The sequence below is a fragment of the Oncorhynchus gorbuscha genome, linkage group LG25 (genome assembly GCF_021184085.1).
Source record: "Oncorhynchus gorbuscha isolate QuinsamMale2020 ecotype Even-year linkage group LG25, OgorEven_v1.0, whole genome shotgun sequence".
Classification (NCBI taxonomy): domain Eukaryota; kingdom Metazoa; phylum Chordata; class Actinopteri; order Salmoniformes; family Salmonidae; genus Oncorhynchus; species Oncorhynchus gorbuscha.
The window spans coordinates 35,974,142-35,999,492 of NC_060197.1; the positions used below are offsets into that span (position 1 = coordinate 35,974,142).

Here is a 25,351-nt window from a genome sequence, read left to right on the forward strand (position 1 = left end):
CACGTGTTCAGCAGATGTTATTGTGGGTCTAGTGAAATGCTTGTGCTTCTCGCTCCGACAGTGCAGTAATATCTAACGAATTACACAACATATACACATCGAAGTAGGATTGAATGAAGACTCTTTACATATATGGACGAGTGATGTCGGAGAGGAACCGACTAAGATACCGTAGAATAGTATAGAATACAGTATATTCATATGAGATGAGTAATGCAAGATATGTAAACATTGTTAAAGTGACTAGTGTTCCGTTCCTTAAAGTGGCCAGTGATTTCTAGTCTATTCCTATAGGCAGCAGCTTCTAAAGTGCTAGTGATGGCTGTTTAGCAGTCTGATGGCCTTGAGATTGAAAAACAGCTTATATCTCTCGGTCCCAGCTTTGATGCACCTGTACTGACCTCGCCTTCTGGATGATAGTGGGGTGAACAGGCAGAGCCTCGGGTGGTTGTTGTCCTTGATGATCTCTTTATGGCCTTCCTGTGACATCGGGTGCTGTATTTGTCCTGGAGGGCGGGGTAGTTTGCCCCTGGTATTGCGTTGGGCAGACCGCACCACCCTCTGGAGAGCCTTGTGGTTGAGGGAGCTGCAGTTGCTGAAGGTTGGTTATCTTTGACTGCACCTTGTAATCATTCTTAGTCATTACTTAACGTGTTGCGTTTATATACCAATTCTGGGGTCAATTTTATTCATGTTTTATGTTAAGATTTGTGAAATATTTTCAGCTTTAGTGTATTGGTATATTGCAACAAATATGGTTTGAATATTTGTGGTTTTAGAATTGTTTATGGGTGAATTTAGTTAGGTTTAGGAATTGTTTTTATATTGTGATATGTTAATTTCATTACACTGCAGGTGAGTGTGTACACCATTTCTCAAGCCAATTTTTACTACCGGTGACTTCTATAATGACATCTATAGTTCCACCAACTGATCTCGTGCAGCTATCTATTGCAGTGACTTATATTCACTCAGCTTCTAGGGACAAAAAAGTAAGGTTTACATACCACATTTCATGGCCCCATGTCCATCAGTTCAGTTCTTATAGCTCTGGTGCGATATGGTTCCATCTAGTGGTGTAGCGTGGTAAACTTTAAATACCGCAACTAATCATTCTGAAATTCATTAGAGGCTAATTCGACTCGTGGTTTGAGAAGATTTTTATATATTTTTTTATTAGCACGTGCTAATGTGTATCTCTAGGTAAAAATGTTCTCAAACGGTCTGATTTTAAATGTCTAATTAGAAAAATCTGGAGTGTTGCAAAGAAAGACATCTCTTTAAAAAAGATTAAGATGGGTAAAAGAACAGACACTGGACAGAGCAACTCTGCCTTGAAGGCCAGGATCCCGGAGTCGCCTCTTTTCTGTTGACGTTGAGACTGTTTGATGAAGCTGCCAGTTGAGGACTTGTGAGGCGACTGTTTCTCAAACTAGACACACAAATGTATTTGTCCTCTTGCTCAGTTGTGCACCGGGGCCTCCCAGTCTTTCTATTCTGGTTAGAGCCAGTTTGCGTGTTCTGTGAAGGGAGTAGTACACAGCGTTGTACAAAATCAACAGTTTCTTGTCAATTTCTCTCGGAATAGCCTTCATTTTTCCAGAACAAGAATAGACTGATGCGTTTCGGAAGAGTCTTTATTTCTGGCCATTTTGAGCCTGTAGTTGATCCCACAAATGGGATACTCAACTAGTCTAAAGAAGGCCAGTTTTATTGCTTTTTTTAAGCAGTACAACAGTTTTCAACTGTGCTATCAATTAGCTTTTTAAAGGGATAAACTTGGATTAGCTAACAACAAATTTTGATATTGCGCCGTTACAAATAGAAATCAAACTGGATGGACATCAGAAAAAGAGGAAGGATAAAAAAACAGTAACTATTGTAAAATATATTGTCTAAAATGTGTAATAGGCTCCTACCTTCAGTTTATACATACGTGTTATTGTTCATTAGTTTACTCCAATTTGGGGAGGGGTGGTTAGGTTTGCGAGGAATAATAAATGTATATTCTAAAAATTGAAAAAGTATTTACCCAAAAATATATGGGTGATTGGATATGATGCAGACAGTTACATTGCTGGAAGCAATCTATTTGCAATATTAAAGCTGATCCACACCTTTAAAAAAAAGCGTGCCATTGGAACACAGGAGTGATGGTTGCGGATAATGGGCCTATGTAGATAATCCATAAAATCAGCCGTTTCCAGCTATGATTGTTAATGTTGTAAATTACTATGTCCACTGTATTTCTGATCATTTGATGTTAATGGATAGAAATAGATTTTCTTTAAAATAACAAGGACATTTGTTTGCTCCTCCTGAAATGTCTGTCTTAGATTTGTGTGTGTCTTTAGATTTGTGTGTGTTGCTGTGAATTGTTAGATACTACTTCACTGTTGGCCCTAGGAACACAAGCATTTTGCTAAATATGTCTATACGACCAGTAAAATTTCATGCAAATGTGAAGTATTTGTAGCATATATTAGCATACACTGAGAATACCAAACATTAGGAACACCTTCCTAATATTGAGTTGCACCTCCCCCCTTTTGGCCAAAGAACAGCCTCAATTTGTTGGCATGGACTCTACAAGGTGTCGAAAGCGTTCCACAGGGATGCAGGCTCGTGTTTTCTCCAGTGCTTCCCGCAGTTGTCAAGTTGGCAGGATGTCCTTGGGGTAGTGGACCATTCTGCCTAGTTAAATAAAAATTATTGATACACACAGGAAAATGTTGAGCCTGAAAACCCAGCAGCGTTGTAGTTCCTGACACAAACTGGTACACCTGACACCTACTACCTACCTGGCATACTCCCTTAAAAGATCTACGCTTGAAAAAAGAGAAAAAAACAGCAGTACTGTTTTTAAAAAACGTACGGTTTAAAAAAAAACTCCCTAGCCAATATACACTTCCTCAAACTCAAAATAGTCCGAATTAGTGTATGAACTCTAATCTGTAAATAATGTTTACATTTTGCCGAGGGGATTTTGCATTTGACTAGGATGTTTTGATGCAGGATTTATTTCTCAAGTGAAAAAATGTGCATGAGGACAAGTCGTCTCTTTTGAATGACAACAGGCGATTCGTTGAATGATCCCTTTTGACCAATCGCAGACGAGAAGACGTGGACTTCGGCTACTGATTTTGGCTTGCCTCAAACATTTTGACCCCCACCCCACCACCAAAAAAACCTTGCCGAAGTCCAGAACCTAACAGAATTGCCATCATAATACTGTCTATGCACAAACTGTTTCGGCTGGGAATCATGTGGATGCCTTTACTCATGGTCTTTACTTTTTGTGTCCCAAATTAGAAAGAAAAGTGACCAATCTATGCTTGAGTTATTTGACATTGTCAAGGATTACCTGTTTTTGTTTTTACGAATACAGAGAATAATTGCTATTCAAAGCTTGGCTGTGAACCTCTAAGTATCAATCTTCCACCTATAATACAGTATGCAGAAAACATTTTCGGATCCACACACGTTTACATTATGACGTCACATTCCCCTGACAACCAATATGCCAACACAATGCATCCTGCCAGCTATAGATGGCTGAATAGATAGATGGGTATACAGGTTTTTTTTTATTTTTATTTTTTTTAAATAAGAGCGAGAACTTGTGAAAGAAATGAGAAGGGGGAGAATGAGGTATATGAAAATGATGGCTAGGGTGCAGAAATGTAGTGTTGAATTATAATGCTAATGTTGTATTAGCATAGCTAGGGAATGCATCCCTAGGGTTATTTTACATTAGCCATGCTAACATGTCAGATAAGCATACAGAAAAAGTGGTGTGTGCATTTTTTTTATTTTAAATGTCCCGTTCAGAATTTGAAACTCCCCTCTGCTGTATCGGTCTATCGGAAATGAATAATGCGTTGGTTGAAGTCAGTTAAGCGAGGAAACTGCTTTTATTGAAGTGCACACTGCAACAACAAAATAAATTGAGCGTCCACGGCTGGATTTGGGTCGGCACCTAAAACCAAAACGTGCTCTTATGCCAAGTAGAAAGCTAACCTTGTTTTGGGACAGTATATGATATTTTAAAGGGGTATTGTCATCAGTTTAATGTACAGTGGTCAATTTTCACTTCACGGGAGTCGGGCCTGTATTATGTGGAGTCATCTGTGGCCTTGGTAACTGCTTATTGGAGTGAAGTGCTGCTGAGCGTACTAAGAATGGTCCATCCTGCCAACTTGAAACAACTGTGGGAAGCATTGGAGTCAACATGGGCCAGCAGCTCTTTCAACACCATGTAGAGTCCATGAGATGGCTGACAGAGATGGCCGCCTCGCTTCGCGTTCCTAGGAAACTATGCAGTTGTTTTTTTACGTGTTATTTCTTACATTGGTACACCAGGTAATCTTAGGTTTCATTACATACAGTCGGGAAGAACTATTGAATATAAGAGCAACGTAAACTCACCATCCGTACGACCAGGAATATGACTTTCCCGGAACGGATCCTGTGTTCTGCCTTTCACCCAGGACAACGGAATGGATCCCAGCCTGCGACCCAAAACAACGACGTCGTAAAAGAGGGAAACAAAGCGGTCTTCTGGTCAGGCTCCGGAGACGGGCACATCATGCACCACTCCCTAGCATACTACTCGCCAATGTCCAGTCTCTTGACAACAAGGTTGATGAAATCCAAGCAAGGGTAGCATTCCAGAGGGACATCAGACTGTAACGTTCTTTGCTTCACGGAAACATGGCTCACTCGAGAGATGCTTACGGAATCTGTGCAGCCAGTTGGTTTCTTCCCGCATCGCGCCGACAGAAACAAACATCTTTCTGGTAAGAAGAGGGGCGGGGGTGTATGCCTTATGCTTAACGAGACGTGGTGTGGTCACAACAACATACAGGAACTCAAGTCCTTCTGTTCACTTGATTTAGAATTCCTCACAATCAAATGTCGACCGCATTATCTTCCAAGGGAATTCTCTTCGATTATAATCACAGCTGTATATATTCCCTCCAAGCAGACACATCGATGGCCCTGAAAGAACTTTATTTGACTCTATGCAAACTGGAAACCACATATCCTGAGGCTGCATTCATTGTAGCTGGGGATTTTAACAAGGCTAATCTGAAAACAAGACTCCCTAAATTGTATCAGCATATCGATCGCGCAAACAGGGCTGGTAAAACCTTGCATCATTGCTATTCTAACTTCCGCGACGCATATAAGGCCCTCCCCCGCCCTCCTTTCGGAAAAGCTGATCACGACTCCATTTTGTTGCTCCCTGCCTAGAGACAGAAGCTAAAACAAGAAGCTCCCGCGCTCAGGTCTGTTCAACGCTGGTCCGACCCAATCTGATTCCCCGCTCCAAGACTGCTTCCATCATGTGGACTGGGATATGTTCCGCACTGCGTCCAACAACATTGACGAATACGCTGATTCGGTGAGTGAGTTCGTTAGAAAGTGCATTGAAGATGTCGTTCCCATAGCAAGGATTAAAACATTCCCAAACCAGAAACTGTGGATTGATGGCAGCATTCGTGTGAAACTGAAAGCGCAAACCACTGCTTTTAACCAGGGCAAGGTGACCGGAAACATGAACAAATACAAACAGTGTAGCTATTCCCTCCACAAGGCAATCAAACAAGCTAAGCGTCAGTATAGAGACAAAGTAGAGTCGCAATTCAACGGCTCAGACACGAGGTATGTGGCAGGGTCTACAGTCCATCACGGATTACAAAAAGAAAACCAGCCCCGTCACGGACCAGGATGTCTTGCTCCCAGGCTGACTAACTTTTTTGCCCGCTTTTGATGACAATACAGTGCCACTGACACTGTCCGCAACCCAAACATGCGGACTCTCCTTCACTGCAGCCGACGTGAGTAAAACATTTAAACGTGTTAACCCTCGCAAGGCTGCAGGCCCAGACTGCATCCCCAGCCGCGCCCTCAGAGCATGCGCAGACCAGCTGGCTGGTGTGTTTACGGACATATTCAATCAATCCCTATCCCAGTCTGCTGTTCCCACATGCTTCAAGAGGGCCACCATTGTTCCTGTTCCCAAGAAAGCTAAGGTAACTGAGCTAAACGACTACCGCCCCGTAGCACTCACCGTCATCATGAAGTGCTTTGAGAGACTAGTCAAGGACCATATTACCGCCACCCTACCTGACACCCTAGACCCACTCCGATTTGCTTACCGCCCAAATAGGTCCACAGACGATGCAATCTCAACCAGACTGTACACTGCCCTAACCCATCTGGACAAGAGGAATACCTATGTGAGAATGCTGTTCATCAACTACAGCTCAGCATTTAACACCTTAGTACCCTCCAAACTCGTCATCAAGCTCGAGACCCTGGGTCTTGACCCCACTCTGTGCGACTGGGTACTGGACTTCCTGACTGGCCGCCCCCAGGTGGTGAGGGTAGGTAACAACTCCACCCCGCTGATCCTCAACACTGGGGCCGCACAAGGGTGCGTTCTGAGCCCTCTCCTGTACTCCCTGTTCACCCACGACTGCGTGGCCATGCATGCCTCCAACTCAATCATCAAGTTTGCGGACGACACTACAGTGGTAGGCTTGATTACCAACAACGACGAGACGGCCTACAGGGATGAGGTGAAGGCCCTCGGGGGGGGGGGGGCCAAGAAAATAACCTCGCACTCAACGTCAACAAAACTAAGGAGAGGATTTGTGGACTTCAGGAAACAGCAGAGAGAGCACCCCCCCTATCCACATCGATGGGACAGTAGTGGAGAGGGTAGTAAGTTTTAAGTTCCTTGGCGTACACATCACAAACTGAATTGGTCCACCCACACAGACGGCATCGTGAAGAAGGCGCAGCAGCACCTCTTCACCCTCAGGAGGCTGAAGAAATTCGGCTTGTCACCAAAAGCAATCACAAACTTCTACAGATGCACATTCGAGAGCATCCTGTCGGGCTTTATCACCGCCTGGTACGGCAACTGCTCGGCTCACAACCGTAAGTCTCTCCAGAAGTTAGTGAGGTCTGCACAACGCATCACCGGGGGCGAACTACCTGCCCTCCAGGACACCTACCCCACCCGATGTCACAGGAAGGCCATAAAGATCAAGGACAACAACCACCCGAGTCACTGCCTGTTCACCCTGCTATCATCCAGAAGGCGAGGTCAGTACATGTGCATCAAAGCAGGGACCGAGAGACAGAAGCTGTTTTTCATTCTCAAGGCCATCAGACTGTTGAACAGCCACCACTAACATTGAGTGGCTGCTGCCAACACACTGACTCAACTCCAGCCACTTTAATAATGGGAATTGATGGAAATTGATGTAAAATATATCTCTAGCCACTTTAAACAATGCTACTTAATATAATGTTTATATACCCTACATTACTAATCTCATATGTATATATTGTACTCTCTCATCTACTGCATCTTTACGTAATACATGTATCACTAGCCACTTTAAACTATGCCACTTTGTTTACATACCCTACATTACTCATCTCATATGTATATACTGTACTCGATACCATCTACTGCATCTTGCCTATGCCGTTCTGTACCATCACTCATTCATGTCTGTATTTACATATTCTTTATCCCTTTACACTTGTGTGTATAAGGTAGTAGTTTTGGAATTGTTAGATTACTCGTTGGTTATTACTGCATTGTCTGAACTAGAAGCACAAGCATTTAGCTACAATCGCATTAACATCTGCTAACCATATGTGACAAATAAATTTGATTTGATGCCCCGACGAATTGAGGCTGTTCTAAGAGCAAAAGAGGGTGCAACTCGATATTTGGAATGTGTTCCTAATGTTTTCTACACTTGTGTGAGAGACGGCGTGTGTGTGACAGAGGGAGACTCACTGACTGTTGTCATCATTCTTGGCAGCACACAGAGTTCTTCCCTTCTGCCATGTTCTTAGACAATGTCCTGATTAACTCTACTCCAGACAACTTCTCCCTCTCTCTGGCACGCATGCGCACCACACTCACACATGCATACACAATACAATCCCAGACTCAAACATCTAATCTCGCTCTCCCCTCACACAAACCCTGTATACCTTTCTCTAGTCTATGACCGTACTGCTGTCGTGACCTCTTTACCATTTGACCATAGCCACTGCCCAAGCCTGAAGCGGGGTTTTCCCCCAACACGTACAGTCCACATTCAAGATTCCCAAAAGCCAAAAAGCACTCGGAGATCCAGGGACATGGTGCCGCAATTATATATATTTTTATTTTCTATAGAGCTAACAAAAATGAATTCTCTGTTCAATATAAAGCGTAGATTACTGGAACTGTAAAGACATAATATGGTCTGCTATGTATGTTCAAGACATGTCTAGCATGTCCTACCGAACGACCAACTTCTTCCATTTGTCCTAGACTACACACTTGCCACAGTACAATGAATGGGCAAGAGAGGGAGCCATATACTAATGTAAAATAATAACAAAATGAATAGATCAATCTGGTGAGTGAAAGGGGGATACCTAGTCAGTTGTACAACTAACTGCATTCAAACAATGTGGCTTCTGCATTTCACCTCCAACAACTGCTCCCCCGACACCAATGACGTTAAGGCAGCCCCCTGCCTTAATGTCATCGGCGCCAGGGGAGCAGTTGTTGGAGGTTAACTACCTTGCTCAAGGGGAGAACGGCAGATTTTTCCACCTTGCCGGCTCCGGGATTCGAACCAGCGACCTTTTCGCGTTAGTGTCCCAACAATCTTGACCACTCGGTAAGTATAACTCATAAGTACACAATATTTCATCTGTTATATCGCAGTAGGCTTTCCAATTCATCCCAAAGGTGTTCGATGGAGTTGAGGTCAGGGCTCTGTGCAGGCCAGTCAAGTTCTTCCACACCGATCTCGACAAACCATTTCTGTATGGACCTCGCATTGTGCACAGGGCATTGTCATGCTGAAACAGGGAAGGGCCTTCCCCAAACCTATTGCCACAAAGTTGGAAACACCGAATGGTCTAGAATGTCATTCTATGCTGTGAGAGTTAAGGTGCCTAGCCTGAACCATGAAAAACACCTCCATTTCTGTATCCAAATCAAATCAAATCAAATCAAATTTATTTATATAGCCCTTCGTACATCAGCTGATATCTCAAAGTGCTGTACAGAAACCCAGTCATGTTTAATCCATATACACTGCTAAAAATATTAAGGGAAACTTAAACAACATAATGTAACTCCAAGTCAATCACACTTCTGTGAAATCAAACTGTCCACTTAGGAAGCAACACTGATTGACAATACATTTCACATGCTGTTGTGCAAATGGAATAGACAACCGGTGGAAATTATAGGCAATTAGCAAGACACCCCCAATAAAGGAGTGGTTCTGCAGGTGGGGACCACAGACCACTTCTCAGTTCCTATGCTTCCTGGCTGATGTTTTGGTCACTTTTGAATGCTGGCGGTGCTTTCACTCTAGTGGTAGCATGAGACGGAGTCTGCAACCCACACAACTGGCTCAGGTAGTGCAGCTCATCCAGGATGGCACATCAATGCGAGCTGTCTGCTCAAACGGTCAGAAACAGACTCCATGAGGGTGGTATGAGGGCCCGACGTCCACAGGTGGGGGTGGGCTTACAGCCCAACACCGTGCAGGACATTTGGCATTTGCCAGAGAACACAAAGATTGGCGAATTCACACTGAGCACATGTGCAGACGTGACAGTCTAGAGACGCTGTGGAGAACGTTCTGCTGCCTGCAACATCCTTCAGCATGACCGGTTTGACGGTGGGTCAGTCATGGTGTGGGGTGGCATTTCTTTGGGGGGCCGCACAGCCCTCTATGTGCTCGCCAGAGGTAGCCTGACTGCCATTAGTTACCGAGATGAGATCCTCAGACCCCTTGTGAGACCATATGCTGGTGCGGTTGGCACTGGGTTCCTCCTAATGCAAGACAATGCTAGACCTCATGTGGCTGGAGTGTGTCAGCAGTTCCTGCAATAGGAAGGCATTGATGCTATGGACTGGCCCGTCCGTTCCCCAGACCTAAATCCAATTGAGCACATCTGGGACATCATGTCTCGCTCCATCCACCAACGCCACGTTGCACCACAGACTGTCCAGGAGTTGGCGGATGCTTTAGTCCAGGTCTGGGAGGAGATCCCTCAGGAAACCATCCGCCATCTCATCAGGAGCATGCCCAGGCGTTGTAGGGAGGTCATACAGGCACGTGGAGGCCACACACACTGCAGAGCCTCATTTTGACTTGTTTTAAGGACATTACATCAAAATTGGATCAGCCTGTAGTGTGGTTTTCCACTTTAATTTTGTGACTCCAAATCCAGACCTCCGTGGGTTGATAATTTTTGTGTGATTTTGTTGTCAGCACATTCAACTATGTAAAGAAAAAAGTATTTAATAAGAATATTTCATTAATTCAGATCTAGGATGTTATTTTAGTGTTCGCTTTAATTTTTTGAGCAGTGTATTAGGGCCTCATGAATTTATTTCAATTGACTGATTGACTGATTTCCTTATGAACTTTAACTCAGTAAAATCTTTGAAATTGTTGCGTTTAAAAATGTTCTGTGTGTGCTCACGCTCTCTCTCTCGTTTTAGGACACCTAATTATTCAAGGGTTTTTACTATTTTGTAGAATAATAGTGAAGACATCAAAATGATTAAATGACAGGTATGTAGTAACCAAAAAAGTGTTGAACAAATCTAAATATATTTGAGATTTGTCAAAGTAGCCACTCTTTGCCTTGATGACCACTTTGCACTTTCTTGGCATTCAATTATCAGGTGTGCCATAAATTAATTTATTTCCTTAATGCGTTTGAGCCAATCAGTTGTGTTGTGACAAGGTATTGGTGGTATACAGAAGATATCCCTATTTGGTAAAAGACCATGTTCATATTATGGCAAGAACAGCTCAAATAAGCAAAGAGAAACAATAGTCCATTTCTTTAAGACATGAAGGTCAGTCAATACGGAAAATTTCAATAACTTAGAAAGTTTCTTCAAGTGCTGTCACAAAAACCATTAATTACTATGGTGGTTAAAGTGTTGGACTAGTAACGGGAAGGTTGCAAGATCGAATCCCGAGCTGACAAGGTAAAGATCTGTCGTTCTGCCCCTGAACAAGGCAGTTAACCCACTGTTCCTAGGCCGTCATTGACTTAGTTACCTCTGCTGCAGAGGATAAGTTAATTAGCTTTACCCGCCTCAGAAATTGCAGCTTCACAGTTCAAGTAACAGACACATCTTAACATCAGCTGTTCAGAGGAGATTGTGTGAATCAGGCCTTCATGGTCGATTTGCTGCAAAGAAACCACTACTAAAGGACATCAATAAGAAGAGACTTGCTTGGGCCAAGAAACACGAGCAATGGACATTAGACTGGTGGAAATGTGTCCTTGTGGTCTGATTAGTCCAAATTGGAGATTTTTGGTTCCAACCGCTGTGTCTTTGTGAGAACGGATGATCTCCGCATGTGTATTTCCCACCGTGAAGCATGGAGGTGGTGGTGTGGGGGTGCTTTTCTGGTGACAGTCTGATTGATTATTTTAGAATTCAAGGCACACTTAACCGGCATGGCTACCACCGCATTCTGCAGCGATACACCATCCCAACTGGTTTGCCCTTAGTGGGACTATAATTTGTTTTTTCAACAGGACAATGACCCAACACACCTCCAGGCTGTGTAAGGGCTATTTGACCAAGGAGATTGATGGGGTTGCTACATCAGATGACTTGGCCTCCACAATCCCTTGACCTCAACCAAATTGGGATGGTTTGGGATGAGTTGAACCGCAAAGTGAAGAAGCAGCCAACAAGTGCTCAGCTTATGTGGGAACTCCTTCAAGATTGTTGGAAAAGCATTCCAGGTGAAGCTGGTTGAGAGAATACAGAGTGTGCAAAGCTGTCATCAAGGCAAAGGGTGGCCGTTTGAAGAATCTCAAATCAAAATATTTCGTAACACTTTTTGATTCCATGTGTTATTTAATAGTTTTGATGTCTATTATTCAACAATGTAGAAAATAGTACAAATAAAGAAACCCTTGAATGAGTAGGTGTTCTATAAGGCCAGAGACTTTTTGCGGCAACACTAAGGAATTTATCTTGGAACTACCCATCCCGGATCCAGGAGAATTGTCATCAACTACACTAATTAGCATAGCGCAAAGGTAAACAAATATTACTAGAAAATATTCATATTCATGAAATCACAAGTGAAATATAGTGAAACACAGTTTAGCCTTTTGTTAATCACCCTGTCATCTCAGATTTTGAAATTATGCTTTTGTTTGTAAGTTTATCGATAGCCTAACATAGCAATATGTCCAGCTAGCAGCAGGAAGCTTGGTCACAAATCTGAAAAGCAATCAAATGAACCGTTTTACCTTTTGATGATCTTCAGATGTTTTCACTGACGAGACTCCCAGTTAGACAGCAAATGTTCCTTTTGTTCCATAAAGATTATTTTTATACCCAAAATACCTCTGTTTGTTGGTCACTTTATGTTGAGAAATCCACCCGGAAATAGCGGTCACGACTACCTTTTGTCTTTTACGCAAGAATCACTCCGAGAGCCCTCAGCTGGCCACTAACGCAATGTAGTCATTTACTCTCATTCTTCAACATAAAGGCGTGAAACTACATCAAAGTGCTTTAGACACCTTAGGGAATACGTAGAAAAAGGAATCTGGTTGATATCCCTTTCAATGGCCAAATAGGGGTGCAGAGGAACACAACGATTTCAAAATAAGAGGCACTTCCTGACAATATTTTCACAGTTTTAGAAACTTTAGTGTTTTCTATCCTAAGCTGTCAATTATATGCATATTCTAGCATCTGGTCCTGAGAAATAGGTGGTTTAATTTGGGAACCTTATTTTTCCAAAAATAAAAATAGTGCCCCCTACCGATGTTAGGACATATGCCTGTAATATACAGTACATAGATAGATCTACATAATAATTGTAAATGCAGCATAACAAACTTACTTATTTACAGATGCATTCTGTACAGTTTATTCAATTTTCTTAGTGGCATTGTGCATCATTACTAATTAGTCCAAGAAGCAAAACAACAAATGTTTACATTTTAGTTACACAACAAGTATTTTAGCATCACAGCCAGGACAGTAATAACAAACCACCATCTCTCTTGGTAAACCCCAGGTGACACATCAACACTATTTCCTGTTATTAAAAAAAAGTGAAAAGACAGTCAGATTCGCTTTGTAACACATTATCTACGTAGGTCTGCCTCTCTTACTTCCAGTTTCACTTAATATATAAACTACCGACAACCTACCTTTTTCATTTTCACTTTACAACAAATGCACTGCCATATAAATAATTATATTTCCTTGTCCTTTTTAAGTTACCTGAGAGAAGTGTGATGTTTCTCCTGATCTCCTGTCCCAGGGCCTCGTTCTTTAAGACAAACGTCAGGGTCTTATTGACCGCTCCTTGCAGGGATACTGTGCTCGAAACAGTGTATAGGCCCTGTGTGTCCTGGGAGAGGTGTGTGACTGTGTCGTCGCCGACGTCCTCGCCACTGACAGTCAGCCACTGCACTGAGGGTCGGGGGTACCCCTCGGTGGTCAAGAGTAGCTCCACGCCACAGGCAGAGGTTGAGAACTTCAGGCGAGGCTCAGGGTAGAATGCTATACAGAACAATGATAGAATTGGATGTTAAAGTAGTATCATGACTAACTGTATGCCTTCTGTAGAAGTGTAGTTGCTAAGAATATGAAGGGGAGCGTGACCATCACAACCCCAATTGACTTCATTGGAGACAAATTGCTGTTAAAGCAACTAAATGTTCTACTGAATAACATGTTTGTAAAGAGTGCAAAATCATGAGTCATATATATATTATACAACTTACACAAGGTGCTTGATTTTTTTTTCTCAACAAATTAGGAATAAATAAGTTTATTCCTTGTTCCAAAAAGCAGAAATAAAGATGTGAGTGTTACCTGCTAATTTAAGGGATACAGATGTCCTCTTTGGGCCCATTTCTGTGTGCACAGTGCAGGTATAGTTTCCCTCATCTCCCAGAGTGGCACGTTCCAGCCTGAGAGAAGCGTTCCCCTTCTGTATATCAGAGTGGTACAGGCTGGTTCTGTTGACATAGTGACTGCTCTGGTCGTTCAGGTGGTCCTGGCCATAGTAGAAACTGTGGACCACCACCTTGTCGAACTTCCATTCAATCTGGCAGCGCGTTCGATCCCATTGTTTGTCCACAGGGAAGCTGCAGTCTAGGACTATATGTTGCCCCAGGATGGCAAGCTGCGTCTCACTGGGAACAGTGGTCTCAAACTCCGCTACGAAGACAGAAAAATATAGGTTTTATAGAACCTCATTCTCATAAAAGGCATTATCCACTGAGCCAAAGCTGTTCTGTGAAAGATTTCCATTTGAGTCATTTAGCAGACACTCTTATCCAGAGTGACTTACAGGAGCAATTAACCTGAAGTGCCTTTCTCAAGGGAACACCGGCAGATTTTTCACCATGTCGGCTTACTGTCCCAATGCTCTTAACCAGTAGGCTGGGTACCTGCCACTCCAGATTTAGGTGGTTCAGGACTCCTGGAGTTTTTAGAAATAGTCGGTTGAGTTGTACAGTACAACCATACTGTGTGCTGTACTTTGACATTGTAGATGGTTAGCACAAATGGCACAAACAAACCTGCATCCAGTACCTTTTGAAAATAGACAAATGGGACAGAGTTTGGATATAGGGCTATGAAACATTTTTATCCAAAATGGACAATTCATTACTGTGTTGAATGTGTCTCGAAATCACTTTTGTTATTTTCAAACAAACCTTTGACCTCGCAAATAATTGACCACATAAAACTTGATGTTCTCATCTGCATATTTAGTAACACTTTTTGTAAATAATCACTCCGTCTATATTACTGGTAAGGTTATATGAATTGAAGATAACTGAATTGTTAGACTTACTTAAGTGGGATAACTTGAAGACCAGAAATGAAATGGCAAAAGTGAGACAGGATTTCCAGTTCATAGCCATGTTCTTGAGTGGACTGCATTCGTTCAGCAAACCACATGGAAGTCCTTCAGTTCAGCTGCGGACTCTGGGCGCTCACGTCTTACAACGAAATGTAGCATTTTCCTTTTAGATTTGCTTGTGTCTAACTGCGCCCACTCTTGTCTCCGCTTACAACATGCATTATTCCTGTAACCAGTTCCCTGCTGGAGTGAATCATTTTTTTGGCTGGGTGACCATTCTTGATACACAAAGGAAAATGTTGAGCATGAAAAACCCTGCAGCGTTGCAGTACTTGACACAAACCAGGGCGCCTGACACCTACTACCATACCCCATTCGAAGTCACTTAAATCTTTTGTCTTGCCCATTCACCCTCTGAATGGCACACATACACAATCCATGTCTCAACTGTCTCAAGACATAAAAATCATTCTTTAACCTGTCTTCCCCTTTATCTAGTGGATTTAACAAGTGACCATAGCTTTCACCTGGTCAGTCTGTCATTGAAAGAGCAGGTGTTCTTAATGTTTTGTACACTGGGTGTATACTGAACCATCATTATCCATGTCTGGACAGTGGACACCTAAAAAAAAAAAATTTTTTGCTGTTTTTTTTTTTACTCGACACTCAGGTAGGAATTAAATATCAAGATATACATCCTGAAAAATATGAGGCTGTCAGAACACTGGGATTTTGTGTCTGAGAATTTCAGATGCTGCCAATGCTTTTTCAATGCGAGTCATTTCAAATCAAATCTTACTGCTCACGTGCAGATGTTATTGAGGGTGTAATGAAATGCTTGTGTTTCTAGCTCCCAACAGTTATTGCCGGATGAATGACTACAGTTAATGATTATCCGACAAACTCACACAGTCCGAATAATTGTTGACTCAAGTACTTTTGATGGACAGAAATGGACAATGATTGGGGTGTATAGTCTAAAGGAAGAAAGGTGGGGTGTGTGAGAGTTGTTGATAGTTAATCCACCTCCGGGAGATGCTGTCATTTTCTAATTTTGTGTAACTGTCTCTCTCTCTCAGATGTGATCAAGCTGCAGTTGGTGGAGGCAGGCCTGGTGGAGTGTCTGTTAGATGTGGTGACTCACACCGTGAATGGGGAAAGGGATGAGGATGTGGCCCAGCTCAAGACTGCCTCCGATCTGATGGTGCTGCTGCTTTTGGGAGGTACTACACACACACACACAAACAAACATTGATTTCCGTTAGCCAGCAATTGCCGGCTTTTGGCCCAAAAATATTATGAAAAGCCGATTTTTAAAAATTTTTTTTAAAATAAAATAATTACCGGGAGAAAGGAAAATGCATTGCAAAATAATGCTTTTTAATTGATGGAAATACCAATCGATGGAAATGGATTTGACTGTCATGCTTATCGGTCTATAGGTGCAATTGCATCATTTTGTGTACTTTAAATTGGCCTGTGTGTGTGTATCTGTTAGTCATCGTTTATCTTATTTATCCAACACAACTATCCTACGCGCACAGCATACAGAGCCTATTTTGAGCGGGATTTCTCCTGCTGCTCCACAGGTTATTGTTGCTGGAGTAAAACATGCTTTATAAACATACACCAAGTCCCTTTTCACCCTTCAATGACCCCAACATATAAACTCAGCAAAAAAAGAAACGTCCTCTCACTGTCAACTGTGGTTTTTTTCGGCAAACTTATTAGCATGTGTAAATATTTGTATGAACAGAAGATTCAACAACTGAGACATAAACTGGACAAGTTACACATGCATGTGACTAACAGAAATTGAATAATGTGTCCCTGAAAGAAAGGGGGGGGGTTCAAAATCAAAAGTAAGTCAGTATCTGGTGTGGCCACCAGCTGCATGAAGTACTGCAGTGCATCTCCTCCTCATGGACTCTACAAGATTTACCAGTTCTTGCTGTGAGGTGTTACCCCACTCTTCTACCAAGGCATCTGCAAGTTCCCGGACATTTCTGGGGGGAATGGCCCTATCCCTCACTCTCCGATCCAACAGGTTCCAGACGTGTTCAATGGGATTTAAATCCGGGCTCTTCGTTGGACATGGCAGAACATTGACATTCCTGTCTTGCAGAACGAGCAGTATGGCTGGTGGCATTGTCAGGATGAGCCTGCAGGAAGGGTACCACATGAGGGAGGAGTATGTCTTCCCTGTAACGCACAGCGTTGAGATTGCCTGCAATGACAACAAGCTCAGTCCGATGATGCTTTGACACACCACCCCAGACCATGACGGACCCTCCAAATCGATCCTGCTCCAGAGTACAGGCCTCGGTGTAACGCTCATTCCTTCGATGATAAACACGAATCCGACCATCACCCCAGCTGAAACAAAATCCTGACTGGTCAGTGAAGAGCACCTTTTGCCAGTCCTGTCTGGTCCATCGACGGTGGGTTTGCCCATAGTCAATGTTGTTGGCGGTGATGTCTGGTGAGGACCTGCCTTACGACAGGTCTACAAGCCCTCAGTCCAGCCACTCTCAGCCTATTGTGGACAGTCTGAGCACTGATGGAGGGATTGTGCGTTCCTGGTGTAACTTGGGCAGTTGTTGTTGCCATCCTGTACCTGTCCCGCAGGTGTGATGTTCGGCTGTACCGATCCTGTGCAGGTGTTACACGTGGTCTGTTACTGCGAGTACGAACATTGCAATTTATTGCCCTGACCACATCTGCAGTCCTCATGCCTCCTTGCAGCATGCCTAAGGCATGTCCATGCAAATGAGCAGGGAACCTGGGCATCTTTCTTTTGGTGTTTTCCAGAGTTAGGACACTAAGAGGCCGTTCTACTAAGTTTTTATAACTGACCTTAATTGTCTACTGTCTGTGAGCAGTTAGTGTCTTAACGACCATTCCACATGTGCATCTTCATTGTTTCTGGTTCATTGAACAAGCATGGGAAACAGTGTTTGAACCCTTTACGATGAAGGTCTGAAGTAGAGGTCGACCGATCAATCGGAATGGCCGATTAATTAGGGCCGATTTCAAGTTTTCATAACAGTCGAAAATCGGTATATATGGGCACCGACTTGACGATTAAAAATATATATATATATTATTATTATTTATTTACACCCTTATTTAATCTTTATTTAACTAGGCAAGTCAGTTAAGAACACATTATTAATTTCAATGACGGCCTAGGAACAGTGGGTTAACTGCTAAGATTTTCACCTTGTCAGTTCTTGCAACCTTAACTAGTCCAACGCAATAACGACCTGCCTCTCTCTCGTTGCACTCCACAAGGAGTTACACGAATGCAGTAAGCCAAGGTAAGTTGCTAGCTAGCATTAAGTTGCTAGCTAGCATTAAACTTATCTTATAAAAAAACAATCATCACTAGTTACTAGATATTAGATATTATCTAGCGTGTCCTGCGTTGCATATAATCTGACTGAGCGGTGGTAGGCAGAAGCAGGCGCGTAAACATTCATTCAAACAGCACTTTCGTGCGTTTTGCCAGCAGCTCTTTGTTGTGCGTCAAGCATTGCACTGTTTATGACTTCAAGCATATCAACTCCCGAGATGAGGCTCGTGTAACTGAAGTGAAATGGCTAGCTAGTTAGCGCGCGCTAATTGTCGATGTGTTCCTGGTTCGAGCCCAGGGAGGAGCGAGGAGAGGGACGGAAGCTATACTCTTACACTGGCAATACTAAAGTGCTTATTAGAACATCCAATAGTCAAAGGGTAATGAAATACAAATGGTATAGAGGGAAATAGTCCTATAATTCCTATAATAACTACAACCTAAAACTTATTACCTGGGAATATTTAAGACTCATGTTAAAAGGAACCACCAGCTTTCATATGTTCTCATGTTCTGAGCAAGGAACTGAAACGTTAGCTTTCTTACATAGCATATGTTTTACATGGAACATGTTTTACATGGAACATATTTTACATGGAACATATTTTACATGGAACATATTGCACTTTTACTTCTGTTTTTCTTACTGTTCTTACTGTTTTTGCATTATTTAAACCAAATTGAACATGTTTCATTATTTACTTGGGGCTAAATTGATTTCATTGATGTATTATATTAAATTAAGTGTTCATTTAGTATTGTTGTCATTATTACTAAAAATAAAAATTGGCCGATTTTTAATCGGTATCGGCTTTTATGGTCCTCCAATAATCGGTATCGCCGTTGAAAAATCATAATCAGTCGACCTCTAGTCTGAAGTTATTTGGATTTTTACAAATTATCTTGAAGACAGGGTCCGGAAAAAGGGACGTTTCTTTTTGCTGACTTTACATTCCTTTTACATGGAAAGTAATCAATAAGTTCTACTATGATAACATGACGTATATTTCGAGCTGGAATCCAACACCATTCTAGTGCAGGCAGCAGGCTATTAGTGCATCACCAAACACTTTACAATGTAAGCTGGAGGCAGTATGCATATTGAAAACGTACTTAATTGGATAAATCCTGCCGTTTTTTTTATTTTTTGTTATGGGGCATGTCTCAATGGTAGGATTGGTAGATTGTAGGCCTGCCTCATAGGTGTTAGACCTCCATAAAATAAAACATTCAGGATTCAAACAATTATGTTTTCAAAATGCTTCAGACTTCATAGGCGGCCGGTGAGTTTCAGGTTTGTGGAAGCTTACAATTGATCCTACCATTTTCTGCCAATCTGCATGCCAGTTATGATTTTAATATGCACATTTCTGTGGAACAGTTTCATTTCAATAATAACGTTTTGGTTTCTAAAAAATCCTTGCCACGTGGTTCATCATACAAATCGGAATTTAAAATGATAAAAGTTAAGTCAATAATTACAAGATCGCCAGCTTCTTCCGTTCTGGAGAAAGACTCTCCTGTATCGTCGCCACACCCCTCCCCCATCTTGTCTCAACGTTTGAAAATTCTACTCCATACATTTTAGATGCTTTTCACTGACAGCCTCAACTCAATAATCAGCTAGTCCTATTGCCACGTGCACAGCCCAAATACTGGTCTTCTCAAATAGGCATTGATAGGCCTACGAGCTTGTGAAACAGTCCACAGCTAATGATCCTCGATACCTCTGTGGCTAAATCATGCTTTCTGGTGAAGTATTTTGAAGTATTTTCTTTTTCTGTATAGACAAGCATGCGGAATGTGTATTTTGGGGGGGGGGGGTGCTACTAGGCTATAAGGTAAATAGGAGAATGATGTTTCACACATGGCTTATAGAAGAGGAGAAGAAACGAGAGTCTATGCTGGTGATTTATTCCCACTCGGCCCATAGACTAGGAAACAAAGTGAATTATGTAATGCTTACTGGATGAAGTTGGACAAGTATTCAGACAAGCCTTCCTGATTTGAATCTTCGTTAACTACATTTGGGTGTGCAGAGCAGCACCAGATTTTTTTTTTGTTAAATCAAACGTGATAACTATAGTATCCGGTACTAGCGTTTGAAAAAGTGAATTAATTCTTCTCAAATTAATAATCTCTCCCCATCTTCCAAATCACGCTCGTATAATCAGTAGCCTATGCTTCGGAGGGAGTAGAGGCAGGCAGCATACAAACGTGCACGCGACACAAACTGGCAAAGATTTACAGCTGGCAGACAGAAACTGGAATACGTTAATGAGTGACAGTGGCCTTGCGTAGGTGCTTTGTTGTGATTTTTGTTTTTGTTTTGTTTTTTGTGGGGCCTATTATCTTATTATATTTTTTAAGAATAATGCCCGGAATGTATGCTTTGAAAATAACGGTTCTATTCCGGAACAGTATAGATCATTTCCATTCCCGTTTCTGTTCCTCAAAACATAAACATAGCATTCTACTTGCCTTCCAATCTTCCCTCACCACTTTGTTATACTGAAGCCAAGAAGTAGGACATTTATCCTGTAACATTTTCTTCCAGAAACATATATGCTTATTTGTGTGTGGTCTATGTATATATATATATATTTTAAGTAAATAACTGCTGTGACATTTTGATTGCCCCTCTCCCTTCTGGTGCAGTGGGCAGGTGTTTTGTGTTGACAGCCTCTCCACATCTCTCTCCCTTCTGGTGCAGTGGGCAGGTGTTTTGTGTTGACAGCCTCTCCACATCTCTCTCCCTTCTGGTGGAGTGGGCAGGTGTTTTGTGTTGACAGCCTCTCCACATCTCTCTCCCTTCTGGTGCAGTGGGCAGGTGTTTTGTGTTGACAGCCTCTCTACATCTCTCTCCCTTCTGGTGCAGTGGGCAGGTGTTTTGTGTTGACAGCCTCACCACATCTCTCTCCCTTCAGATGAGTCCATGCAGAAGCTGTTTGACGCGGGCAAGGGCAGTGTGTTCGAGAGGGTCCTTTCCTGGGTACCATCCCACAACCACCAGCTGCAGTTGGCAGGGGCACTGGCCATTGCCAACTTTGCCCGCAACGGTAAAGAGATTACTGCACACGTTGTCTGTAGTAACAGCTCAGTGGGCAAACCTGGTTGAAATTAAGTCATTGCAATGTTGAAAGGACATCGTTACCATGTTGAACTGAAATAATTCAACCAGTTTTGCCTGCTGGGATAGGGAACCAACAAAATGGGTTATTCAGGATAAAACTGCCTCTTGACTAATCTCATCACTCAAACTGGAAACATCATGTAGAACAGATACACTTCTCTCTCTAGTACCAGTTGATCAATCAATCAAATTTATTTATAGCCCTTTTTACATCAGCAGATGTCACAAAGTGCTATACAGAAATCCAGCCTAAAACCCCAGAGGGCAAGTAATACAATAGTAGAAGCGTGGTGGCTAGGAAAAACTCTCTAGAAAGGCAGGAACGTAGAGAGGAACTTCCTCTCTAGAGAGGAACCTCTTCTGACTGTGCAGGGTGGGGATTATAAGAGTACATGGCCATTTAAGGCCATATTGTTCTTCAGGATGTTCAAACCTTCATAGATGACCAGCAGGGTCAAATAATAATAATCAGTGGTTGTAGAGGGTGCAACAGGTCAGTACCCCCAGGAGTAAATGTCAGTTGGCTTTTCATAGCCAAGCATTGAGTTTGAGACCGCAGGTAGAGAGAGTTGAAAACAGCAGGTCCGGGACAAGGTAGCAGGTCCGGGACAAGGTAGCACGTTCAGTGACCAGGTCAGGATTCCCTAGCCACAGGTAGACCAGTTGAAACTGGAACAGCAGCATGACGAGGTGGACTGGGGACAGCCAGTCTTACCTTGATCTGGCACCACACGACCATGGTCTCTGACCATCACGTTTGTGACTTAACCCACTCAAGTGACACACCCTTCCTAGGGACAGCATGGAAGAGCCTTAGTAAGCAAGTGACTCAGCCCCCGTAATAAGGTCAGGGGCAGAGAATCCGAGTGGAAAGAGGGGAGGTGGCCAGGCAGAGACGCCAGGGCAGTTTGGCGCTCCATTGCCTTGCCGTTCACCTTCGCAGCCCTGATCAGGGTCCCATGTGGCCCAGTTGGTACAGCATGGCCCTTGCAACGCCAGGGTTGTGGGTTCAATTCTCACAGGGGACCAGTACGAAAGACTAAAATATAACACTCAGATTCTAGAATCACAGTGTGTTTGGAAAGCGTTCAGACCCCTTGACATTTTCCACAATTTAAGTTACAACCTTAATCCACTGACAGTACTCTATAATGACAAAGCAAAAAGATGGTTTTTAGAATTTCTTTGCAAATTTATAATAAAAAAATAAAAAAATCACATTTATATAAGTATTCAGACCATTTACTCAGTACTTTGAAGCACCTTTGGCAGCAATTACAGCCTCGTCTTCTTGGGTATGACGCTATAAGCTTGGCACACCTGTATTGGGGTAGTTTCTCCCATTTCTTCTCTGCAGATCCTCTGAAGCTCTGTCAGGTTGGGATGGGGAGCATCGCTGCACAGCTATTTTCAGGTTTCTCAAGCTCTGGCTGGGTAACTCAAGGACATTCAGAGACTTGTCCTGAAGCCACTCCTGCATTGTCCTGGCTGTGTGCTTAGGGTCGTTGTCCTTTTGGAAGGTGAACCTTCACCCCAGTCTGAGGTCCTCAGCACTCTGGAGCAGGTTTTCATCAAGGATCTCTGTACTTTGCTTCGTTCATCTTTACCTCGATCCTGACCAGTCTCCCAGTCCCTGCCACTGGAAAAAATCCCCACAGCATGATGCTGCCACCACCATGCTCACCGTAGGGATGGTGCCAGGTTTCCAGACGTGACGCTTGGCCTTCATGCCAAATAGTTCAATCTTGGTTTCATCAGACCAGAGAATCTTGTTTTTCATGGTCTGAGTTCTTTAGGTGCTATTTGGCAAACTCCAAGCGGGCATGTGCCTTTTACTGAAGAGTGGCTTCCATCTGGCCACTCTACCATGAAGGCCTGATTGGTAGTGCTGCAGAGATGGTTGTCCTTCTGGAAGGTTCTCCCATCTCCACAGAGGAACTATGGAGCTCTGTCAGAGTGCCCATCGGGTTCTTGTTCACTTCCCTGACCAAGGCCCTTCTCCCCCAATTGCTCAGTTTGGCCGGGTGGCCATCTCCACGAAGAGTCTTGGTGGTTCCAAGCTTCTTCCATTTAAGAATGGTGGAGGCCACTGTGTTCTTGGCGACCTTCAATACTGCAGAAATGTTTTGGTACCCTTCCCCAGATCTGTGCCTCGACACAATCCTGTCTCGGAGCTCTACGGACAATTCCTTCGACCTCATGGCTTGGTTTTTGTTCTGATATGCAATTGCAACTGTGGGACCTTTTTATATAGACGTGTGCCTTTCCAAATCATGCCCAATCAATTGAATTTACCACAGGTGGACCCCAATCATGTTGTAGAAACATCTCAAGGATAATCAATGGAAACAGGATGCATCTGAGCTCAATTTCAAGCCTCATAGCAAAGGGTCTGAATACTTATGTAAATAAGATATTTCTGTTTTTATTTTTAATCACAAAATCTAAAAAACGTTTTTCGCTTTGTCGTTATGGGGTATTGTTTGTAGATTGATTTTTATTTTATTTTATTCATTCCATTTTAGAATAAGGCTGTAAACAATGTGGGAAAAGGAAGGTATGAATACTTTCCAAATGTTCTGTATATCGAGCAAACACACTTCTCTGCCATGTAGAACAGAGAATCGACTTTTGCACGTCCCCCCACTTTCTTCCAGATTTTCTCTCTCGTTAAGTTCCCCCCCAATGAAAACACACTCAGAGAGCTGAATATCATGAGTCATTCCAGGCCATTACTCAGCTTCACCACAGAGTTTCAGAAATATTAAAGCCAGGAATATATTGTTTTTACTATTCACCCCCCCCCCCAGATGGTAACTGCATACAGATGGTGGAATCAGGCATTGTTCAGAAGCTTCTGGAGCTGCTGGATCGCCACGTGGAGGAGGGTAACGTCACCGTGCAGCACGCCGCGCTCAGCGCCCTGCGCAACCTGGCCATTCCTGGTGAGACGCCCAAGGCGCTCCATGCATGATTGAGTATACTGTGTTCTACATTTTCTATATGACTCGTAGGTTCAAGGCAAGTCTTTAACATTCATTTCCTGTCAAAAGTGCTTCCCCTGTACGCCTTTGTGATCTGTGGGTGGGGGCAGGTCTTAGCAAATGCAACTACAAACAACTTCTAGTCAAAAGTGCTTCCCTGTACTTAAGTTCCTTCTTTGAGCCTTAGGTTAATATTGGTTGAATATAATTGTTACTAAGTTAGTGTATTGTTTATTTTCATGGTGTACAGTCCATATCTAAGGAAACAAAGCAGATTATACATGTCTTTGAGGAGGGAGCATAGTTTGAATTGATTTATTTAACATGTTTAATCTTTTATTTATAATCTTTCCCGAAGTGGTGAACAAGGCTAAAATGCTGTCAGCTGGTGTGTCAGATACGGTGTTGAAGTTCCTCCCGTCAGAGATGCCTCCTGTCCAGTTCAAACTGCTGGGGACGTTACGCATGCTCATCGACACACAGGGTAGAGCATCTTTATAACACCTATATTTCACAATTATAGCACATTTAATACACTGTAGAACAACTTCCTAATGATGCCCCCGACGTCTGTGCTTCGCGCTCTATTTAAATTGACCAGAATCAGTCACAGGTGTGAATGTTTCAACCCATTAACTTTGCAGAAAGTTCTAAAGGAACCTTTTCTGAAATGGAGGTGATACTGCTTTCCTAATGATGCTCTAAACTTGATTTGTTCCATACCTCACTCTTTGTCCTTACATTGATCAGTATCAAATCCAGGTGCAAAGATTTGATTTATTCAGCAGAGTATTTTCGAGAGCCATGCGTCCTCCGAAACACGGCCCTGCCAAGCCACACTGCTCACTTAACCCGGAAGCCAGCCGCACGAATGTGTTGAAGGAAACTCCGTACAACTGGCGACTGTGTCAGCAGAGCGCGATGGGACAAGGACATCCCCTAACCCGGAAGA

General features: G+C 42.9%; 2 protein-coding genes across 4 annotated transcripts in view; one reads left to right on the top strand and one right to left on the bottom strand.

Annotated features, from left to right (window-relative positions):
• The window catches only part of LOC124014355 (rap1 GTPase-GDP dissociation stimulator 1-like), a 52,441-nt gene that overhangs the window by 22,931 nt on the left and 4,159 nt on the right, over nt 1-25,351 (top strand). For all 3 annotated transcript variants that reach the window (XM_046329242.1, XM_046329244.1, XM_046329243.1), the window contains 4 exons: nt 16,007-16,150; nt 21,210-21,341; nt 24,226-24,360; nt 24,758-24,883. In XM_046329242.1, the coding sequence (XP_046185198.1) occupies nt 16,007-16,150; nt 21,210-21,341; nt 24,226-24,360; nt 24,758-24,883 (537 nt within the window). The remainder of the gene's footprint in view (nt 1-16,006; nt 16,151-21,209; nt 21,342-24,225; nt 24,361-24,757; nt 24,884-25,351) is intronic.
• LOC124014357 (CD276 antigen-like) lies at nt 12,956-15,137 on the bottom strand. The gene is made up of 4 exons (XM_046329247.1): nt 14,919-15,137; nt 13,928-14,275; nt 13,331-13,612; nt 12,956-13,142 (listed from the first exon to the last, which is right to left on the bottom strand). Exons 1-4 carry the CDS (start codon nt 14,986-14,988, stop codon nt 13,045-13,047), a joined length of 798 nt encoding a protein of 265 aa, XP_046185203.1. The 5' UTR covers nt 14,989-15,137; the 3' UTR covers nt 12,956-13,044.